General features: G+C 31.2%; 2 protein-coding genes across 2 annotated transcripts; one reads left to right on the top strand and one right to left on the bottom strand.

Annotated features, from left to right (window-relative positions):
- Positions 1 to 193: 193 nt before the first annotated feature.
- Positions 194 to 3,883, top strand: Hmt-1 (ABC transporter ATP-binding protein/permease Hmt-1). The gene is made up of 12 exons (XM_065313791.1): positions 194 to 355; positions 423 to 763; positions 835 to 1,034; positions 1,094 to 1,235; positions 1,430 to 1,607; positions 1,664 to 1,833; positions 1,894 to 2,131; positions 2,183 to 2,358; positions 2,418 to 2,623; positions 2,683 to 3,069; positions 3,133 to 3,510; positions 3,577 to 3,883. Exons 2-12 carry the CDS (start codon positions 458 to 460, stop codon positions 3,725 to 3,727), a joined length of 2,532 nt encoding a protein of 843 aa, XP_065169863.1. The 5' UTR covers positions 194 to 355; positions 423 to 457; the 3' UTR covers positions 3,728 to 3,883.
- Positions 3,884 to 6,968: 3,085 nt separating this feature from the next.
- On the bottom strand, positions 6,969 to 11,777 carry Reg-5 (Rhythmically expressed gene 5). Its single transcript, XM_065315023.1, has 3 exons — positions 11,432 to 11,777; positions 9,967 to 10,138; positions 6,969 to 7,973 (listed from the first exon to the last, which is right to left on the bottom strand). The coding sequence occupies exons 1-3, from the start codon at positions 11,558 to 11,560 to the stop codon at positions 7,444 to 7,446; spliced, it is 831 nt and encodes a 276-aa protein (XP_065171095.1). The 5' UTR covers positions 11,561 to 11,777; the 3' UTR covers positions 6,969 to 7,443.
- Positions 11,778 to 19,227: the final 7,450 nt, after the last annotated feature.

Raw genomic sequence — 19,227 nt, forward strand, 5'->3', positions numbered from 1 at the left:
AAAATTAATTTGGTAAGTTATGTTTGCACCCGTGTATATTTTTAGGTTTTATTTTCAAACTTCTTATAGCCTAATAAAACAACTACTAAAAGTTTAAAACAAATTTAATTAAAAAGTTTAAATAATAAGTACTAATACCATATTAAAAACAACGTATATTTAGTTGCATACATCTGTTTAACTTTTTTTGCTCTGCATCAACATCTGATTTCGCTGACCATCGACATTTGACTTTACGATTCCGGTGTTGATGCAGTTCGTGTTGTTTTTTCGGCCCTGGCGTTGTAAATACACAATGACTTAACGTTCGAGAATGCAAATGTGTACGTCGATTACTATGCAAAACAAATAAATCGTGAGTACTTCACTTCACCGCACCGAAACTCTCCAAACACGCTTTTAAACCATCACAAACCTTCTAGATTGTAGGTTAAACACTTATCAAACTACATTAGTCATGCTTGGAGGAACTTATTGCCCGAACGGCACATCCCTGGACGAAATATGGGTGGATCATGGTATATCCCCATGTTTTATGGAGACAGTCACTGCAGGAGTGATTGGCGCTTACATGCTGATCGCTGGAACTATCCAATTGGTTATCTACAGGAAGTATTCAACTGAAGCAAATGTTCATCATCTGCCTAAAAGTAGACTCTATGGGCTGCAGATATGTCTCTGTTATTTTGTGCCAATGTTTGCCATTGCAAGGCTATTATTGGAAGGGTTTTTGTTGCACAACAAAGTTATTTATGGCTACATGGTAAATAGAACTAGAACTAGATAATCAATAGTTGTGACAATTTAAAACTAATTTTAATGTTTATACTTTAGGCTGTGTCTGCTGGAGTGACCATCTTCATGTACCTGTTTAGCATTGCTTTGATTGTTAAAGAAAGGTATTATCTTTTGCCGTCTGTGCCTACAAGAGGACATGGTTTGGTTTTGTTACTCTTCTGGACTCTTGCTTTCATTGCTGATAATCTTGCCTTTATTAACTTTGAAAAGAAAAGTTGGTGGTTTCATCTGAAAGAGTAATATTTAATATTTTTATGTATTTTATTCAAAAATTTTAAATTATTTTATATTTTAGTGAAACTGATGTTATAGAAATGACTGTCTTCATTGCGCATTATGTGTGTGACCTCTGCCTGTTTGTTTTGGGCTTGAAGGCACCTGGAATAATGCATCATGTCGACTATTTGAGTTTGAACGACGCTGGAAACGCGCGACAAGTAAGTCATTCTCTGTCAAAATGTTATTTGAAGTTTTGTTTACAAAATACACTATGTTAAATTCAAAAGGGCGTTATATTCCGATAAATAAACGTTCGGGCACGTTGCGGCTCTCACGAATGGGAGTAGTTGTTAAATGCAGAGTAAACTATTAAAAATTTTGATTGAAAATTAATAAAAAGATGAATTTCCAGGCTTCGTCCGAGAATGCTTCAACATGGCGCAACTTCTGGAAGAAACTACGCACTTTACTACCGTTTTTATGGCCAAAGAAAGACTTCCTCCTGCAGTTCAGAGTATTATTTTGTTTCATGTTACTCATGGGTGGACGTGTCATTAACTTATACGTCCCGATCTATAGTAAATTAATTGGTAAGTAAAAATAAGTAAAATTGTTTGTTTTTTCATTAAAAATTATATTATTTTAGTTGATAGTATGACGATAATTACCCCGCTTGTCTTCCGTTGGGACTGGATCCTAATCTACGTGAGTTTTAAGTTTTTACAAGGTGGAGGCACTGGAGGAATGGGTTTCCTCAACAATTTGCGCTCGTTTCTTTGGATTAAGATCCAACAGTATACTACAAGAGAAATTGAGGTAAATATTTATAATTTAAACAAATTTTAATTAAATATTAATAAAATTCATAATTTAAAGGTTGAATTATTTAGACATTTACACAGTTTATCCTTACGTTGGCACTTGGGCCGTAAAACCGGCGAAGTTTTGCGAATCATGGACAGAGGCACTGATAGCATCAACAATTTATTAAACTACATCTTGTTTTCCATCGCGCCGACTATTATTGATATCCTGGTGGCTGTTACTTTCTTTATCACAGCGTTTAACATGTGGTTTGGTCTCATTGTATTCACTACGATGTTATTATACATACGTAAGTATTTTTAAATCAAAAAAACTTAAAATATTAATAGTTTTATTTCAGTTGCTACTATAATAATAACGGAATGGCGCACAAAGTTCCAGCGACGTATGAATCTAGCTGATAATGCGACACGGGCGAGGAGCATGGATTCGTTGATTAATTTCGAAACTGTGAAGTATTACGGCGCTGAAGCTTATGAGGTTGATGCTTTCCGGGAAGCTGTATTAGCATATCAAGTAAGACTTAGTTTATTTTTCACATAAAAATTAAATTTATTAATTTATTGATAAAATAGGTAGAAGAATGGAATTCTATGATTACGTTAAACATGCTCAACACTCTACAGAATATTATAATCTGCAGTGGTCTCTTTGGCGGATCACTGCTTTGTGTACACATGGTTGTGGAGCATCAGTCTTTGACTGTTGGTGATTATGTGCTTTTTGCCAGTTATATCATTCAATTGTATACGCCTTTAAATTGGTTTGGAACTTATTACAGGTATTTATCCATCTCACATTTAGTTAATGCTATTATAATTGTTTTTATAATCACTTTAGAGCAATACAGAAAAATTTCGTCGACATGGAAAACATGTTCGATTTACTCAAAGAAGAACAAGAAGTTATTGATGCGCCTGGTGCTGGTCCATTGCTAGTTAAAAAAGGAGTGGTTGAATTTAACAATGTCACGTTTGGCTATCAACCAGAACGGACAATACTCAAGAATATATCGTTTAATGTGCAGCCAGGGAAGACAATCGCGTTTGTCGGGCCAACTGGGTCTGGAAAGAGTACAATCATTCGTCTGCTCTTTAGATTTTACGATGTGCAGACAGGTTCCATAGTTATTGACGGCCAGAATGTGAAAACAGTCACTCAGGAGAGTCTTAGACGTGCTATTGGTGTGGTTCCACAGGATACTGTCCTTTTCAACAACACAATCAAGTAAATTTATTTAGAAATCGAAATTTTATTAAAATTTATTAATTTTTTGATGTTTTTTTAAAGGTATAATATAAAATACGGCCGGTTGGATGCAACAGACGCTGATGTGATTGAAGCAGCACGTGCAGCAGACATCCACGAAAAAATCCTTACTTTCCCGGATGGCTATGACACGCAAGTTGGTGAAAGAGGATTGCGTCTGAGTGGTGGTGAAAAACAACGCGTTGCAATCGCCCGGACGATTTTAAAATCGCCGATTTTGGTGCTGCTTGACGAGGCGACAAGCGCGCTTGATACAAAAACAGAACGTAATATTCAAGGAGCTCTTGAAGGGATTTGTAACAATCGAACGACGATTATTGTCGCGCATCGACTATCAACCATTATACACGCGGATGAAATTCTTGTTTTGAAAGATGGAGAAATTGTTGAACGTGGAAAGTATGTTAACACAACTTTTAAACAAAACATCAAAACAATATTAAATGATTTTTTTTGGCTGTTTAGACATGAATATCTACGATTCCAAGATGGCGTCTACGCATCAATGTGGGCTGAACAATTACGAAATCCAAAGGGTGAAGACCCCGATGAAAGTGTCGGTGATGGTGAGGGTGAAACTGAACAAAGCGCGGACAATCCGCCCGCCCAGTCTTAGAAATATAAAGCGGTGATCAGGGTGAGCGTAGTCTAATTTTTGATATGTTTATTAACGAGCTGAAAATGAAGGTAATTATGAAATTAGTGTAGCTAGCTGCAAATTAAAAACTAAAAGAGTAATCAACTTTATTTATCATAATAAATATTCAATAGAGTTGTGCGTTTGATTGTTGAGTTAAAATTCAAAAACATTCAAAATCAACTTCTGTTTATCATTCCTTTTTGATATCGCAGTGCCATGCTATCAGCCGGAATGGGCACTTTGAAGTTTTTGTACGTTTTTGTTTGCAACATACTCAGCGCAGGTTTTTGTACTTCGTGCAGAAAGTTGTGCGGAAGCGTCACTTCCAATTGTTCATTGTTTCGCGTTGTGAGAAACATTTTATCCTGTAATAATTCATCTGTTGTAGATGTTTCATCTTCCACGGGGATGAGATTTAAGTTTTTTAATGATGATTTCTCGAAGAGTAATGATCTACTGTTGATTGACGGTGGATGTGAAAGAGTTTCAGCTGATAATGATTTCCGGCAATGTAAACAGCGACTTGTTCCATATTCATCGGGATTTTCAGCTGTTAATTTTAGATTTTGATTGAGATAACACTTGTGAAGACATTTACTGTGATAGCATGCAGTTTCCTTCTGTTTTTCATCATTTCTGGGGTTTTCTAAAGTAGCTGTGCTTGAATGACATGCGAAGAAGTTTGATTTTCGAAAAGACATTATATCTTTGATTTTTGTTTGTTGTGTTTTAATTTGGCAACATTTTTCACGCTCTTTACGCTGGGTACGTTCCTGTAGACATCTGTATTCGTCCTGTTTGCGTTTTATTTCTTCTTGTTCATGTTTTAACTCTTTCTCTAGTTCTTCTAGTCTTTGTTTTAAAGTTGTAAAGTAATCTTTTGACTTTGTTTCGTAGTATTCACGACGTTTTGTGTATCTACCTGCAGTTTGGCATCTTTCTGTCTTTGGATGGCTTTGTGGTGAATAGTTTTGTGTCTGTGCTGATTTTGTTCTTGTTCTGGTTGTGTTTTGAGTTTGTGTTTGTTGGCAGCAGCAGGAATCACGCGGTTTACCCATGCATGGCGCAACAGGAAACGATTTGCAATAGCAGTCCGGGCAGAAAGTTTTATGTATTTTGTGTTGTGGAGTGCCACTCTGTGGCTCGGAGAGGATGACCCTTCGGGGCTGTTCATCTTCTGAATCTGTGCCTGTGTAGCTTTCTTCTTCTAGTAATGCTTGTTTATTGTTTTTGTAGTTTTTGTAAGTGCAGTCCGGTTGTAATAAGGTGGACACAGAAGTTGAGTCGTTTCTTCGAATCCATTTCTGCGATGTGAGCGTTTTCTTCGGGCAGATAATGTTGCTGATTACCATTTATTATTGTAAATTGATGGTATATTGATGATGTAAATTGAAATATTGTTTTGCATGCGCCAAAACGCCCCTTGACGCGTGTCCTAGGATACAAACATTTCATTTTTATCTGTTTCCATGGCGAGGGACGCTATACAGACAAATGTTTGGTTTTGCATTGAGCAAGTACATTTATCTTTTGTTTATTTAAACATTTATGTAGCTTGTTTGAGAGAGAATCGATTTATTTGCATTATAGGTGAAAGGATCTGAAGAGATGCAACAGGACTACTAGACGACTCAGGCACAAAGAGGGTATTAAATGTGTATGAAAGGCAGAAATAAAACAATTCATTGTTCTTCATCGTAATTTATTTATTTAAGAATCCCTCTTTTAATCAAGCATGTTTCCAAGTCTAAATCCTTTGAAATTGTTAAAAATTTAGGTAATAGTGCATACTAGTGCCCTCTTTTGGCAATAAGTACAAAGTACAGCCTTTACAGAGTCCTGTAATACTTTAAAGCTTGTAACAAAATAGTTCACATCTTCGCCAACAGACGCGCTAGTTTGTTTAAAACTTTTACACCTTCTCATACATTCTGTGATCCTAATAACAATAAGGATTTTGTCGACTTTGACGAGCAAAATTTCGCTGTGAAAACGTTAAAAATCAGTTTGTGTCATTAGGAGAGCAGAATGTGCGAGGAGGCTGTAAGAGTTTCGACCTCAAATTTAAATCTAGCGCGCAACGTATACTTTGAGTTTTAAAAATGGCAGTTGTAGTAGAGTTTATCATAGAAAGAGGGCACTAATAGATTTGTTTTTAATTAATTTTTGAGGCGAAATAAACTACAAAATTGATTTTTGCTAATAGGATAGCAGAATGTGCGAGGAGGTGGAAAACTTTCGACGGATTTTCGATCGATTTCAGTCCGATTTTCGATTAGGATAATAAATTTTTAACAAGTTTCGACGTCTTTATAATTAAGAATTAATTTTTGAAATCTGAAAACAAATACAATTAAGAATACAAAATTAAGATTATTAAAACTTTAAAAATGTTATTTATTAGTGTGTAATTTCAAGAAACATTAAAATCACCCTTATAGTTTGAAAATTATAACCCATTTTTTACCAAAAATAGGGGCATTTTCAAGGCCCATTTTGAGGTACTTCCTGACGTACTACAGAGTGACTGTATAGCGCACAGAACTCTTTAGCTATAAAATAGTATAAATAAACTTAAAATTACCCCTATGGTTCGCGAGTTATAGCCTATTTTCCACTGGGTATTTTTACAAAATCCCAAAGTAGTGCAACTTTAAAAGCCATTTTGGGGCACTTCCTGACATATTACAGAGTGACTGTATTGCGCACATGAAAGATAAACTCTTCAGCTATAAAATAGTATAAAGAAACTTCAAACTACCCTTATGGTTCGCGAGTTATAGCCCATTTTCCACTAGGTATTTTTACAAAATTACAAAGTAGTGCTACTTTAAGGGCCATTTTGAGGCACTTCCTGACATTCTACAGATTAACTGTATAGCGCACATGAAAGACAAACTCTTCTGCTATAAAACAGTGTAAAGAAACTTCAAACAACCCTTATGGTTCGCAAGTTATAGCCTGTTTTCCACTGGGTGTTTTTACAAAACCACAAAGTAGTGCAACTTCAAGGGCCATTTTGGAGCACTTCCTGACATACTACAGAGTGATTATATAGTGCATATGAAAGATAAACTCTTCAGCTATAAAATAGTATAAAGTAACTTCAAACTACCCTTACGGTTAGCAACTTATAAGTCATTTACTACGGCGTGTTTTTATAAAATTTCAAAGCATTTCAATACAAAACAGAACAAAATCACAGAGACACAATATCTAAAAGCCATAAATATTTAATAGATAATTAGAATTACATCACAATTAAACACACATTATACAACAAAACAGACAATTCCACATGAAAAGCAATGTTTAAATAATAATTCTACCCACATCACACACGCAACATGCAAATTCATGCGTTAATTAAATTACGAACACATTTTCTCACAAATCTATCATCTACCGGCTACACATTAAACATCATTACAATAAACATAGATTATTTACAATTACACACATAAAATTGGCATAGATTCGAGTATTCACTTGAGAGCTGTGATTCAAATAAGTTAAATCGCGTTCGCTTAGCATAATCAACTAATTCCTAACAATTTCAACGCACTTCTAAGCACTATCAACTACTATATACAGTGAGTTCTTAGAATCCTGCTTCTTCATCAACATTAGGAGGAGTTTTCGTTCATAAATATCACAGCACATGAGGCACTTCACATCAAACGCGTTGAATCTTAGTGAAACGTTGGAATCTTTGCCTTTGACATCTTGTACTGCTTGAGGTCTTCATCCTGGGGTAAACTGGCCTTCTCCTGGACAGGAGTGCCATCCAAATGGACCTTCACAACCATAGGTCCTGTCAATGGAGCGCCATCACCAGCAGCCATATCATCTTCATGATCTTGAGTAGTGAATTGTTGTTTTTGTTGGTAATTAAACTGTTGGGCTTGGTTTACTTTTACTGCTTGACCTTGGTAGTTATTTGTCTGTTGAGGGACATATCCTCCCTTAGGGCTCACGTATTGAGATGGTCCGTTGGTAATGACGAATCCTTTGGGAGGTGGAAGACGATAGACAACTGTTTCGATCTTGGCGGAAGCTGCGCCGGTGTAATCGTTGTTGGCAGGTGTTTTCCATGCGAATTGGTCATCTTCATATGAGTTGGGTTTGGCTGTGGTTGTGCGGTAATTAGTGGTGGCAGATGATGGACGACGTTGCTTTACTTTGTCCATCATTTCATGGCCTTCCATCATTGAATCCCAAACTGGAATAAAAAATAAGAAATCATTAGTAAAGCATGTAAGAAACACATTATAGCTAATTGTGTACAATAAAAAGGTGATGGTGATTAATTAGGAGATCATTAAGTGTAATAAACTAGTACAGTAATTGAGTTTGAATATAAATTAATGAAGTTATAGAGAAAAACGTAAAATTTTGCACTTTTGGTCGAAGAGTTAGAAAAATGTAAATTTCTCTGATTTAAAACCTACTAGAATGATTGCAATTAATTGCAATTTATGCAGAATTTAATTAGGTTTAGTTTAAGACCAACTTAATTAATCTGCTAACAAATTAGCAGAAATTGTACGTGATTAACTAAGTAATTTCAAACACAACTAATTGAAGGCAAATGCAACATGTTTCAGTTTAATACTTCGACTTTAACTGCAATTAAGCAATACTTCCTGATAAGTTAATTATAATGTATTAGTATCAAATGATACATAATTTAATTGGCTTTCATTGAGTATATAATATGTTTTTTTATAGAGCATTACACAAAAGTTATTAACAATATTGTAAAATATAACAATTTTTACTTTTTTTGTATTTTAAATTGAGTTTTCTCTATGTGAAATATTATTCATAGATAATTTGATAATATGTACTTAATCAGAATTTAATTAGCTATAATAAACTTTTTTAATCATTAAATTCCCGTAGAAATTAACAAAGTTATAGATAAAAACATAAAAACATACTTTTTTTTCAAGTACGTAATTAAAACATAAATTTCTCCCGTTTACGATCATCTTCAATGATTGTAATTGACTGTAGTTTATGCAGAATTTAATTAGCTTTAATTTATGACCAACATGATTACTCTAGCAACAAATTAGCAAAAACCGTACGCGATCAACTAAATCAATTCAAGCGCAACTAGTAGCAAATGCAACATGTGTCACGGTTAATACCTCAACTTAAACTTCGAATAAACAATACTTCCAAATAAGCAAATTAGGTTTTACTACTATCAGATTAAAGGTAATTTTATTGACTTTCATTTAATCTATAATTTGCTTCTTTATCGCACAATTTACGATAGTTATCAACAAAGTTATACCGCAAATCACAAAAAATTACGTTTTCCAATTGCAATAAAAAAAAAACATCAATTTCTCCTGTTTAAAACCGTCTAAAACACCAATAATCACCTATAATTTATTCAGAATTTAAATGGCTTTAATTTAAGACTAACATGATTACTCTATCTACAAATTAGCAGAAACTGCACGCGATTGACTAAAACATTCCAAGTGCAACTTACTAGTAGAAAATGCAACATGTTTAACGGTTAATACCTTCACTTTAACAACCATTAAACAATACTTGGTGATAAGCAAATTAGGTTTTGCTACTATCAGATTAAAGGTAATTTTATTGACTTTCATTTCATATATAATTTGTTCCTTTATCGCACAATTTACCATAGTTATAGCACAAAACATAAAATCACGTTTTCTCAATACATTAAAAAACATCAATTTCTCCTGTTTAAAATCATCTAAGACTCCAGTAATCACCTATAATTTATTCAGAATTTAATTGGCTTTAATTTAAGACCGACATCATTACTCCAGCAACAAATTAGCAGCAACTGCACGCGATAAACTAAATCACTCCAAGTGCAACCAATTAATTCAGATTAACATTTTTATGATTGATATTTCCTTCTCCTTGAGGCGTGGAAATACCCAAGAAAAGATCAAGGCGAGTTCCGGCTTCGTGTACGCGTATTGCATGTTTATCGCTTATTTAAATATAAATCTGCTGCACAATTTGATCGAATGATTTACGAGCGTTCAAGGCAAAGTCCGACGCGCCGCGTGCATTTAATTAATTCGCGCCGTAGTTGAGAATAATACGCGATGCGCAACAATGAGATGATTATCTATCTGTATAGAATTGGGTTGTTAACATTGAGATGCGAGTCGTGATGATAAAGGTCATCTTGAATGGGAATAAATACTTACTGAGTGTGTGTGCACCGCGCTGATATGGATCCATCGTGTCCAGATGATCTTCAGGCATGTCCTTCAGCTTGCCGAGGCCGAATTTCAACAGCTCACGATTGCAATTGTGCATGTCGCTGAACTCGCAGAAGTCTTCCACTTGATTGGCGAACATTGAGTATAAATAAGACATCTGTAATGGAAAAATTATTCAAGTTATTTGAATGTGAATTTGTAAAGTGTTTTGCGACATTGACATTCAGTTAAAGGAATTAATCGGTGGTTTTCTCGAGATGTTTTGATTTCACATGAATGGGGATTTAATTGGCTATAAAATACCGCCGGAGATTTATAAATAGATGTTAAATTGTAAAAGTTATAAAGGAAAATGTTTCGTAGTGCACAGAGTAAAATTTTTGAAGAATATTTTAACTTCTACGAGTTTAATTTAATATTAATTAGCTTTCCAAATGAGTAATTGATAAGCAATTTACATCAAATCGTAGATAATTTAAATGGCTTTAAGTTGATATATAATATATATAATTTGTTGTTATTAATGGATTTGTTCAATAGTTATTAACAAAATTGTAAAAAGTTAAATTTATTTTAACTTTTAACTTTAACTGCTTTAAAATACATGAAAACTAATTTAATTATGTTTAAACTTTATTAATTTAAATAGAAAATTTAATTGTTTATAATCTGAAGCTAATTTTGTTTAATTTAACCCATAAACAAAAAACTTATAAACGAAAACGTAAACGGTTTCATTTTTATGAGTCATAAAACTATTTTACCGACGGAAAATGTGTATTTAAATAAAATTAAACAACAACAAATACTATTAATTGTTTATAAAATTAATAAACACATAAATTATTTATAGTTTTATGCAAAATTCACTAAGTTAATTTAATTTTTGGGTTCATAATGCTTCAAATTTACAATTTCACACTTTTTTGAAGTAATAGTTGATTATATTCTTAATTTATTATTACATAATCAGTATTTTTAGAGGTATGATTGGTTTGGCTGATTAGTAATATAATTAGCTGTAGATCACCATAAGAATTTTATAAATAGCACTAAAATTGTAAAAGTTATACGCAAATAAGTTCCAGTAAACCAAAACTAAAAATTTCTTCGATTAATTTTTCAAGTTTATCAAGATTTAAACAATACTTCCGGATAAATAAATTATACTGTACTAATATCAAATGAAAGATAATTTAATTGATTTTCATTTCATATAAAATTTGTTTCATTATCATTGAATTTAAAACAATTATAAACAAAAGTGTAAAATAAGTAATTTTTCTACTGTTTGTCAACAAAAGGACGATTTCTCGGTTTAACAACAAATTATTCGAATAAATTAAACTTGTATATCATATAAAATTTATTCTTCTTTAATTTAAGCCCAAATTCAATAAGATCGGACAAAAACTACGCGAGTTATTAGTAAAAGAATGTCACCACTCACCTTTTCATCCTTGCTTAAATATTCCCACATGGGAATCGCCGCCGATTGAACATCCTCCGCCATGAAAACGGCGGCCGAGATGGCGACAAGTAGGCCGCAACACAACGAATTGCGTCTTTGCGTGTTCATCTTGACAAGTCGGATTTCAGTAAACAACAATTACAAATAATGTCTTACACTTTCTTCTTTTTTCTTCTTCTCAAAATACGAATAATCGTATTAAATCAACGCGTAAACTCAGTTTTCACACTTAAAATACACTTTACACACAAATAGCGGATTGCTTGTTGTAAATAAACTCGCGTGTTGTGCGTGGTTTGCTTGCTGGCTGTGAATTGAGTGCGTTTCACACTCGTCGTCGTCTTTATAGCCGCGGCCTTCTCCTCTCAAACTCAAACTCAACATTCAAGTGTTGGTTGGACTTGGAACAAAGTTGTGTATTCAACACACACACACACACACACTTAAACGCAAAAAAGGTAAACGCGAGTTTTACCTGTGCGCAACGTGACGCACGTCGTGTTTTAGATGCTTAGATGCTTTAACTATTGAAATTACTGTGGAATCCCGCATCGCATGACGTCACGTTCCAGCACACGCGTTTTGTTGTTAATTAGTTTCGTTTCGAGCATACGCGAGCAAAAAATCATCGATTCCAAGAGGTAAGATGTAACAATAAACAGATAAACAGGAAGCGGACACTTTTTTTATGAAACAAGCGTCAGGACAACAGAATTTTGGATTTTTGGAAATTTCACTTTTTTATTGATGCGTAGTTTGTGTGTTTTAATTAGTGATTAAATTAGTGATTTATGTTGGATATAATTAATAACATGATTAAGTTGAAAATAATATTTTTATCAATGTTTTTATTGTGTTTTGGCCTCATTTTCATATCTTTACTCTAAACCCATGATGTCATATAGTGTTAAATGTCACTGATTAGTTCATACGGCTGTTTGTATCATGAAAATTACTTAATTGAGTTGATATGCTATAAATAATATGATGTTATGTTGATAATTTATTAAAAAGAGTTGAAAGTGATGGAAATTTTATATGATTCATTCATAGTAGTGAAATTCTTTAGTTTTTTGTTAATAACTTTTAAACTAATTGATTTATTTGAATTATCTCTTTAACACTCTCTGTATTATTAAATTCTGCATCTATTGGTGATTAAAATTTATTGATAACATAGTTTTATCAATTGTTACCGACCAATTTATGTCAAATTTAGAAATTTTGTGAATATCAACTTTAATTGTTTATAACTTTTGGAGAACTCTCAGAATTTACAAAATTTTTACGCCAAATAGTCTGGAATTTAATACAGTATTGATATGTAAAAAATTTTTGATTTTGTTATGGTTTTGTAGTAGTTATTAATAAATTACATAATCTACAATTTAGATTCCTCTTATCATGGGTTGTACAAACTTTAAACATTTATAAAGTTCTGAAATTTATTACTTATGATTGTTTTTGTAAACAAGATTGTTCTAAATTTAATTCGCTTTAATTTAAAGTTTAAATGAATTATTTTTATTGAACATTCTGGGAATAATAAACAAAATTGTTAACGGTTGCAGAAAATGCAATATTACAGTTTAATAACTGCAAACAAAGCATAAATTATGCAAACACAATGTTTTAATGCATTATTAACATTGTAGAATTTATATATGTTTAATTTAAATGTACCATCAGCAATTTACAATAATTTTTATAGAAAATATAAGCAAATAAGTAGATGATTGCATTTAATTTTAAATTTTGCGAAAAGTGTGAATTAGAAAAGTTAGTATTGTTTTAAAGGCGCATATTTTGAAAACTTCAATTTAAAATTTAATTATCTATAAGATAATATACTATTTTCTAAATTTTAATTAAAATTTGATGTTCTACGAGTAAAAAATTTAAATTATTCCTGAAAAGTAATTATGTTCACGTTGTTGAAGTTTAAAGGTGAAATACGTCAAAGAATCATACAAAATAATTGGATTTAAGTGTTGTTATTCACGTTAAATATAATTGACTTTAATTTAAAAGCAAAATAAACAATATTGAACAATATTTATAAAAGATACAAAAACTTTACGGTTTATCAAGTGGAATTTTACTAAAACGCTTTTTTGTGGCATCTTAATTAAAAAGGTTTAATTTTTAGGAATAAAAACAAAAGGAATTTGTATCCAAAATTTAATTGTCTTTAATTTCATGTTTTCATTATTAATGTGGAATAAAAGTTTTAGGAGTTATGAGAAAAATTGTAAATTTTTGCAAAAAATGTTGTTTTTACATTTTTTGTAAATTCAGCAATAAATATTACAAAAACAATACAAATAACAACTATTTTAAATATTATTATTAATATAAAATGTATTAATCTTTAATTTAAATGTAAAATCAACCATTTACAACAATATTTACAGAAGTTACACGCAAATAACCAAAACAATACAGTTTGTCAAATGAAATTAAAATAAAACTCCAAAAATACTTGTTTAAACGCTTATAAAATAAAACCTGTAAGTTTTTATTACAAAAACCAAACAATTTCATGTTCAAAATTTAATTATCTTTAATTACATGTTTACATCATTAATTTCCGATAAATATTCTAAGAATTATAACAAAAAATGTAAATTATTGCAAAAAATCATGTTTTCACATATTTTCTACTTTGAACAAAAAATATCACAAAAATATAACAACAAACCACTATTTTAAATACCACTATTAATACAGAATTTATTAATCTTTAATTTAAATGTATAATCAACCATTTACAACCAGATCTCGCCGATTTACGAGCAAATAACGAAAACATTGCAATTTGTCAAATCGGATTTTTATTCGTTTTCTATTCATGTCCGAGTGTCAACGTTTTTACACAAATTAAAATTTATCATATTTTGCAGCCGGCGTGCATTGTCCGACACATCCTGCACATAAACATAATCGATTGCATGATGTTTTCTTTTTGGCGCCTGTTTTGTTTGTTTTGTTTTTGGGAATTCCGAATTCCTTCGCAATCGGTGACATCGATCGGCGCCAATGTTTTTATTCTTCGGCACCACGCCGGAGAATCCGTGCGCTCATCCTCTTACAACTCCTACGCGCAAGATAAATGCGAATTTTATTAATGAACTCGGCCAACAAGTGTAAACACCAACAACACACACTTGTAACCACTTAAAACGTAAACAAATCTCAAAATGCAACTTTTACTCAACACATTTATTTAATGTGTTTTACAACGCCCTCTATCATAGAATGAATAAAGTATTGTGTAGTTCTATTGTGTGCCACTGTGAGCTACCATTACATTATGTGATTTTTTTGTTTTATGCTTTTATGTTTTTTATTCTTTTCGATTTGTGTTTTGTGTTCAGATGTGATGAGGAATGCGAGAGGCGCCAGCACCCGGATGCTCGACACGACGCGAGTGTCGAGTGTCTTCTTAGCGCGCCGTCGAAGGTTTGCTTGCAAAAAATGTCAACGATTTTTACGACGGCACGACGTCGGAATGCGAAAAATGTTAGACGCAACATGGACGACGCTCTGCCTTGAGACACGCGACACGACGGCGCGGACAGGACCGACCAAAACTGGTCAAAGGTCAGGTCGTCAAGTGCTTTTTGGTCCAACCACATTTTTATTGAATTTTAGGACTTGAATATTAATATATTCAAGGAAACACCCGGTATAGCAAAAGTTTCTTAGAATGTTCTCGAGTTTTGTGTAATTTTTTTTAGTTTTGACGTAAATTTGTTTTTAAAGCTTTGTAAATAGTGTTAAACCTTGATAATTTGAAATTGTTTAAACATTATTTGTTGTAAAATTTAATTGGCTTTAAAATGGCGTTTAAATAATTCAAATTAGTTGATTATTTTGGATTTTATTAATAAAAATGTAAACAATTTCAAAAGTCTGAAAGTGTAGTATTTGTATGAGAATATTATTAATTTTATTTCTAGTTTATGCAGCAATGGCATTTAACAAATGTTTAAACATAAATGTAATTGATAGAAAATTCAATTAACTTTTATTTACAACTAATTTTATGCATTTACTCGTAAAATTGTTGTTGTTATTACATTTTTAAAAGAAAATAAAGTTTTTAGTTTTTAAAAACTAAAATTTCAATTTAAAACCGTTGTAATTACTGATACAAACAATAAATGATCAATTTTCTAGTTATTATTGTTTATGTATTTATTAATCTTTAATCTGGCGTTTACAATTTTTAAATTGAACAATTAGTTTAAAAGTTATTAACAAAAAAGTGATCAATTTACAAACCGATGAATCACTAAAGTGATTAAAACGATAACTTTTGCAAAATCAATAATAACGATAACAATATTGATAAAAACAGATTAAAATCTATCTAGCATTAAAACCAATTAAATTTTAGTTAATAATTTAGAAATACAAGGTGTTTTAAGTATAAATTCGGATCAAATTAATAATTTTTTGAAATATTTCTTTTCTTGTAATTTTTTTGACAATTTTTTATATTTTTGTTAATAACTTTTAAACCATTCACAGTATCCATAAAATTCAAACGGCTATTAAAAGTTAATTAAATTTTCATTATAAACATAATTAAAATTTTGCAAAATATCAACAAATTAATGATTTACAAAGCATTTAAAACTCAAAATTTAATTTCTTCAAACCAAACCGAACCAAAACCAAATTTATCGCTTTAAAAGCCAAACAAATGTGTTAACGATGCATTCTGCCCGCTAGCAAGCAATAACATCGCGAAATAATCTCAAACTCAATAACATCGGATGATTGATGAGCGACATTCATCCCGCAATGGGCCTCCTACAAACGTCAAACAATAAATTTTCTTCAAGAACACCATCGACGCAAAAGTTCATCATTAATTTCAATATAAATATTAAAATCATAAAAATCAGCTTGGAATCAAATCAGAAATCAATGATTGATTTTTAATGCCGCGAATTTTACGATGATTGATGTCACAACAAGTCATCGATTGCGTGATATGACACATGACTTAAGATGCTTTCGGATTGCTGCGAGATGAGGCTTGGAACCTCGAAATTGACATGTTAAGGCCTTTAGAAATTAAAATCGGTAAACAACCGTCATAAAATTAAGGTTTTTCAATGTAAACACTCGTAAACAGAAAACTAATTGTGTTTCAAAGACTTTTTTCGACAAATTAGGAAGATATAGTCTCAGGTGTAAAATTGACGGTGCAAGAGTTTAGTTTTTTATTGATAACTTGAAAACTATTTGAGTTACTTTAATTATTTAAACGTTAATCTAATGAATATTAAATTCTTTGTCACATTATGAAAAGATATTAACGATAGCTAGTTTTTATCAAAAGTTACAAGGCAATTTGTGTCAATTATATAAATTTTTACTTAACGCAAGTTTAATTGTTTATAACTTTATGTACAATAATCGTATAAACAAAACCGTTACGTTAATTAACGTAGAATTTAATTCTAAATATATCTGTAAAAACACAATATTAATAATATTAATATTTATTGTTTAAATAAGGAATAAAGTTGTCGCGCTTTATGCAAGTCGATTATTTTTAATCAACGGTTCATTTATTAATGAATTACACAAAAACTAATTAATTTAGACCATAAATTTCTTAAGGAATATAATCTTTATTAAATTCTGAATATGTTTATGAAAAAACAATGTAAATAACACTATTTAAACAAAAGTTATAGATTAATTTGTGTCAACATTATAAATTTTTTAAAGTTCAACTTTAAATGTTTATAACTTTTTACTATAAACTACTACAAACAATATATTTATGCTACTTTATGTAAAATTTAATTCTAAATCAATTCCTGCAAAAATAACAACAATATTTCAAATAGTTTCCGAGATATTCACAAATAACTAAACCTAACCACAAATTATTCACACCCAAAGTAACCTTAACGCCACAATTAATAAAAAAGCAATTTACGCACAAAATAAGTAAGTGTTAATAATAATAATTAAAGTCCCGCCTAGGGAACAAACAATAATTGTTTATACTCTGTTCCTATATCATAAAATAACGCTGAATATGTGTTTATTGCCTATAAATTGCTGTAAGTTTGAGCGGAGTTGACAAATGTCGGAAGTTAAGCTCTCTACGTTTGTTTACTGATCGCACACGAATGTTTAAAAGGTAAATCGCGGCCGAAGGTAAGTTCAAGGGTGTACGTCGGCAAATTCTACTTCCTGTACTTTTCAACAAGGAAATAAATCGATTCAATCAACTTTTAGGTTAAATTTTACTAAATTTTACAGTGTGGTTATGAAATGACGTAATACAATGTCAAAGATCATCATAAAACTTAACCTCAAATCAATACACAATAGATAAACACAAACACGGCTTGAAATGATGAAAACTTGTTTGATTTATGTTTGATTTATGTTCAGATTATACTCGAAGACACAAATCCTTGATTGTGAAGATTTCATTGAAAGTTCTTGACCGTTGTGCATGTACTCGTAGATAGCAACAATTGTTAAACGTTTAGTATTACACGAACGCTTTGTGCGTTGAAAATCACTTCTTCGCACGCGATGGCGCGAAGAAAGTTGATGTCCGACGTCCGATCATGTATACAATAAAATAATAAAACGCTTTTCGCATTTTGTTTGTCTGTTACGCTGCGCTTGTTTCTGTTTCTACATTTTACTGCCAGCCAGCTGCATTCGTCATTATTGTAATTTCGAATCCGGGCGCCGCGCAATGTCGTTAACGTTTGTTTATTCGGCCGGTGAAAGTCTGCTTTTCTTTTGCGTTTTCTTTCGCTTCTGTATTCTGTATTCGGCTGAGTCACGAAGCAAACGCACGCTGTGGAGGAATTTTAATTTTGAACACTCAGGCTTGACATTAAACTAAAAACGATGGAATTGTTTGCGTTGAAATTTGAATATTGGCACGTTTTTGTTTGTGAATGGTAGATGGAAATTGATTTTGAATAATGCGTGTTGAGACATTAAAATCAAGATGCCAGACAATAAAATACAAGACGAATCTATTAAATATCAAATAACGCATTAACATTCCATACAATTCACACTGTGTTTATTGTTAAACTTGTTTTTTTGATCAGTTTTAGACAATTGAATAGGTTTCAAAACAAAAGTATTAAAAGGTGATAAATTGATTTGTTTTGCTTGATATTTGGTTGATAATTTTATGTTTTTGTTAATAATTGTTGTAAATTTTGTGAATAATTTAATTGGCTATACGATGAAGTTTAAATTAGTCAAATTAAGTCAGTATTTTAAAAGTTATTGATAAAAATGTAAACAATTTCATTAAAATAAAATTTAAAATATTTGAAAAAACACTCTTGACTTCAAGATCATTTTATGAAGTTTATATTATCCGAATATAAAACAAAATTATTTAATCATATGCTAAATTTAATTGACTTCAAGATGCTCTCAAAATTATTTCACTTGAGTATTTATTTTAAAAGTTATTGTTGAAAATGTAAACAATTTAATTGAAATAAAATTTAAGAAAATTTAAGAAAAACTCTAGTTACTTCAAGATCATTTTGTAAAGTATACAGTATCCAAATATACAATAATAACAAATCATCTTATGTATAATTTAATTGGCTCTAATTTAAGACTAATTTTAATAATTTATTCACAAAAATACAATAATTATTAGCAATTTAATAACAAAAATCAATTTTTTAACATACTTGGTGTCATCTTTTTTTTGGATGCGTTTTAATCAATATTATAACGGATAATATAAA

Source organism: Atheta coriaria, unplaced genomic scaffold (genome assembly GCF_025399875.1).
Source record: "Atheta coriaria isolate IRGN ID8LTWV9N9 unplaced genomic scaffold, Caltech_Dcor_3.1 hic_scaffold_2_pilon, whole genome shotgun sequence".
Classification (NCBI taxonomy): Eukaryota; Metazoa; Arthropoda; class Insecta; order Coleoptera; family Staphylinidae; genus Dalotia; species Dalotia coriaria.

What these genes read in the sequence shown, in the direction of transcription:
- Hmt-1 (XM_065313791.1), top strand. Translation starts at nt 458, where the DNA reads ATGCTTGGAGGAACTTATTGCCCGAACGGCACATCCCTGGACGAAATA. An exon ending in TGGTGGTTTCATCTGAAAGA is followed by an intron (nt 1,035 to 1,093) that starts GTAATATTTAAT and finishes TTTATATTTTAG; the next exon opens with TGAAACTGATGTTATAGAAA. An exon ending in TGGTTTGGAACTTATTACAG is followed by an intron (nt 2,624 to 2,682) that starts GTATTTATCCAT and finishes TAATCACTTTAG; the next exon opens with AGCAATACAGAAAAATTTCG.
- Reg-5 (XM_065315023.1), bottom strand. Translation starts at nt 11,560, where the DNA reads ATGAACACGCAAAGACGCAATTCGTTGTGTTGCGGCCTACTTGTCGCC. An exon ending in ATTTAAGCAAGGATGAAAAG is followed by an intron (nt 10,139 to 11,431) that starts GTGAGTGGTGAC and finishes TTTCCATTACAG; the next exon opens with ATGTCTTATTTATACTCAAT. An exon ending in GCGCGGTGCACACACACTCA is followed by an intron (nt 7,974 to 9,966) that starts GTAAGTATTTAT and finishes TTTTTATTCCAG; the next exon opens with TTTGGGATTCAATGATGGAA.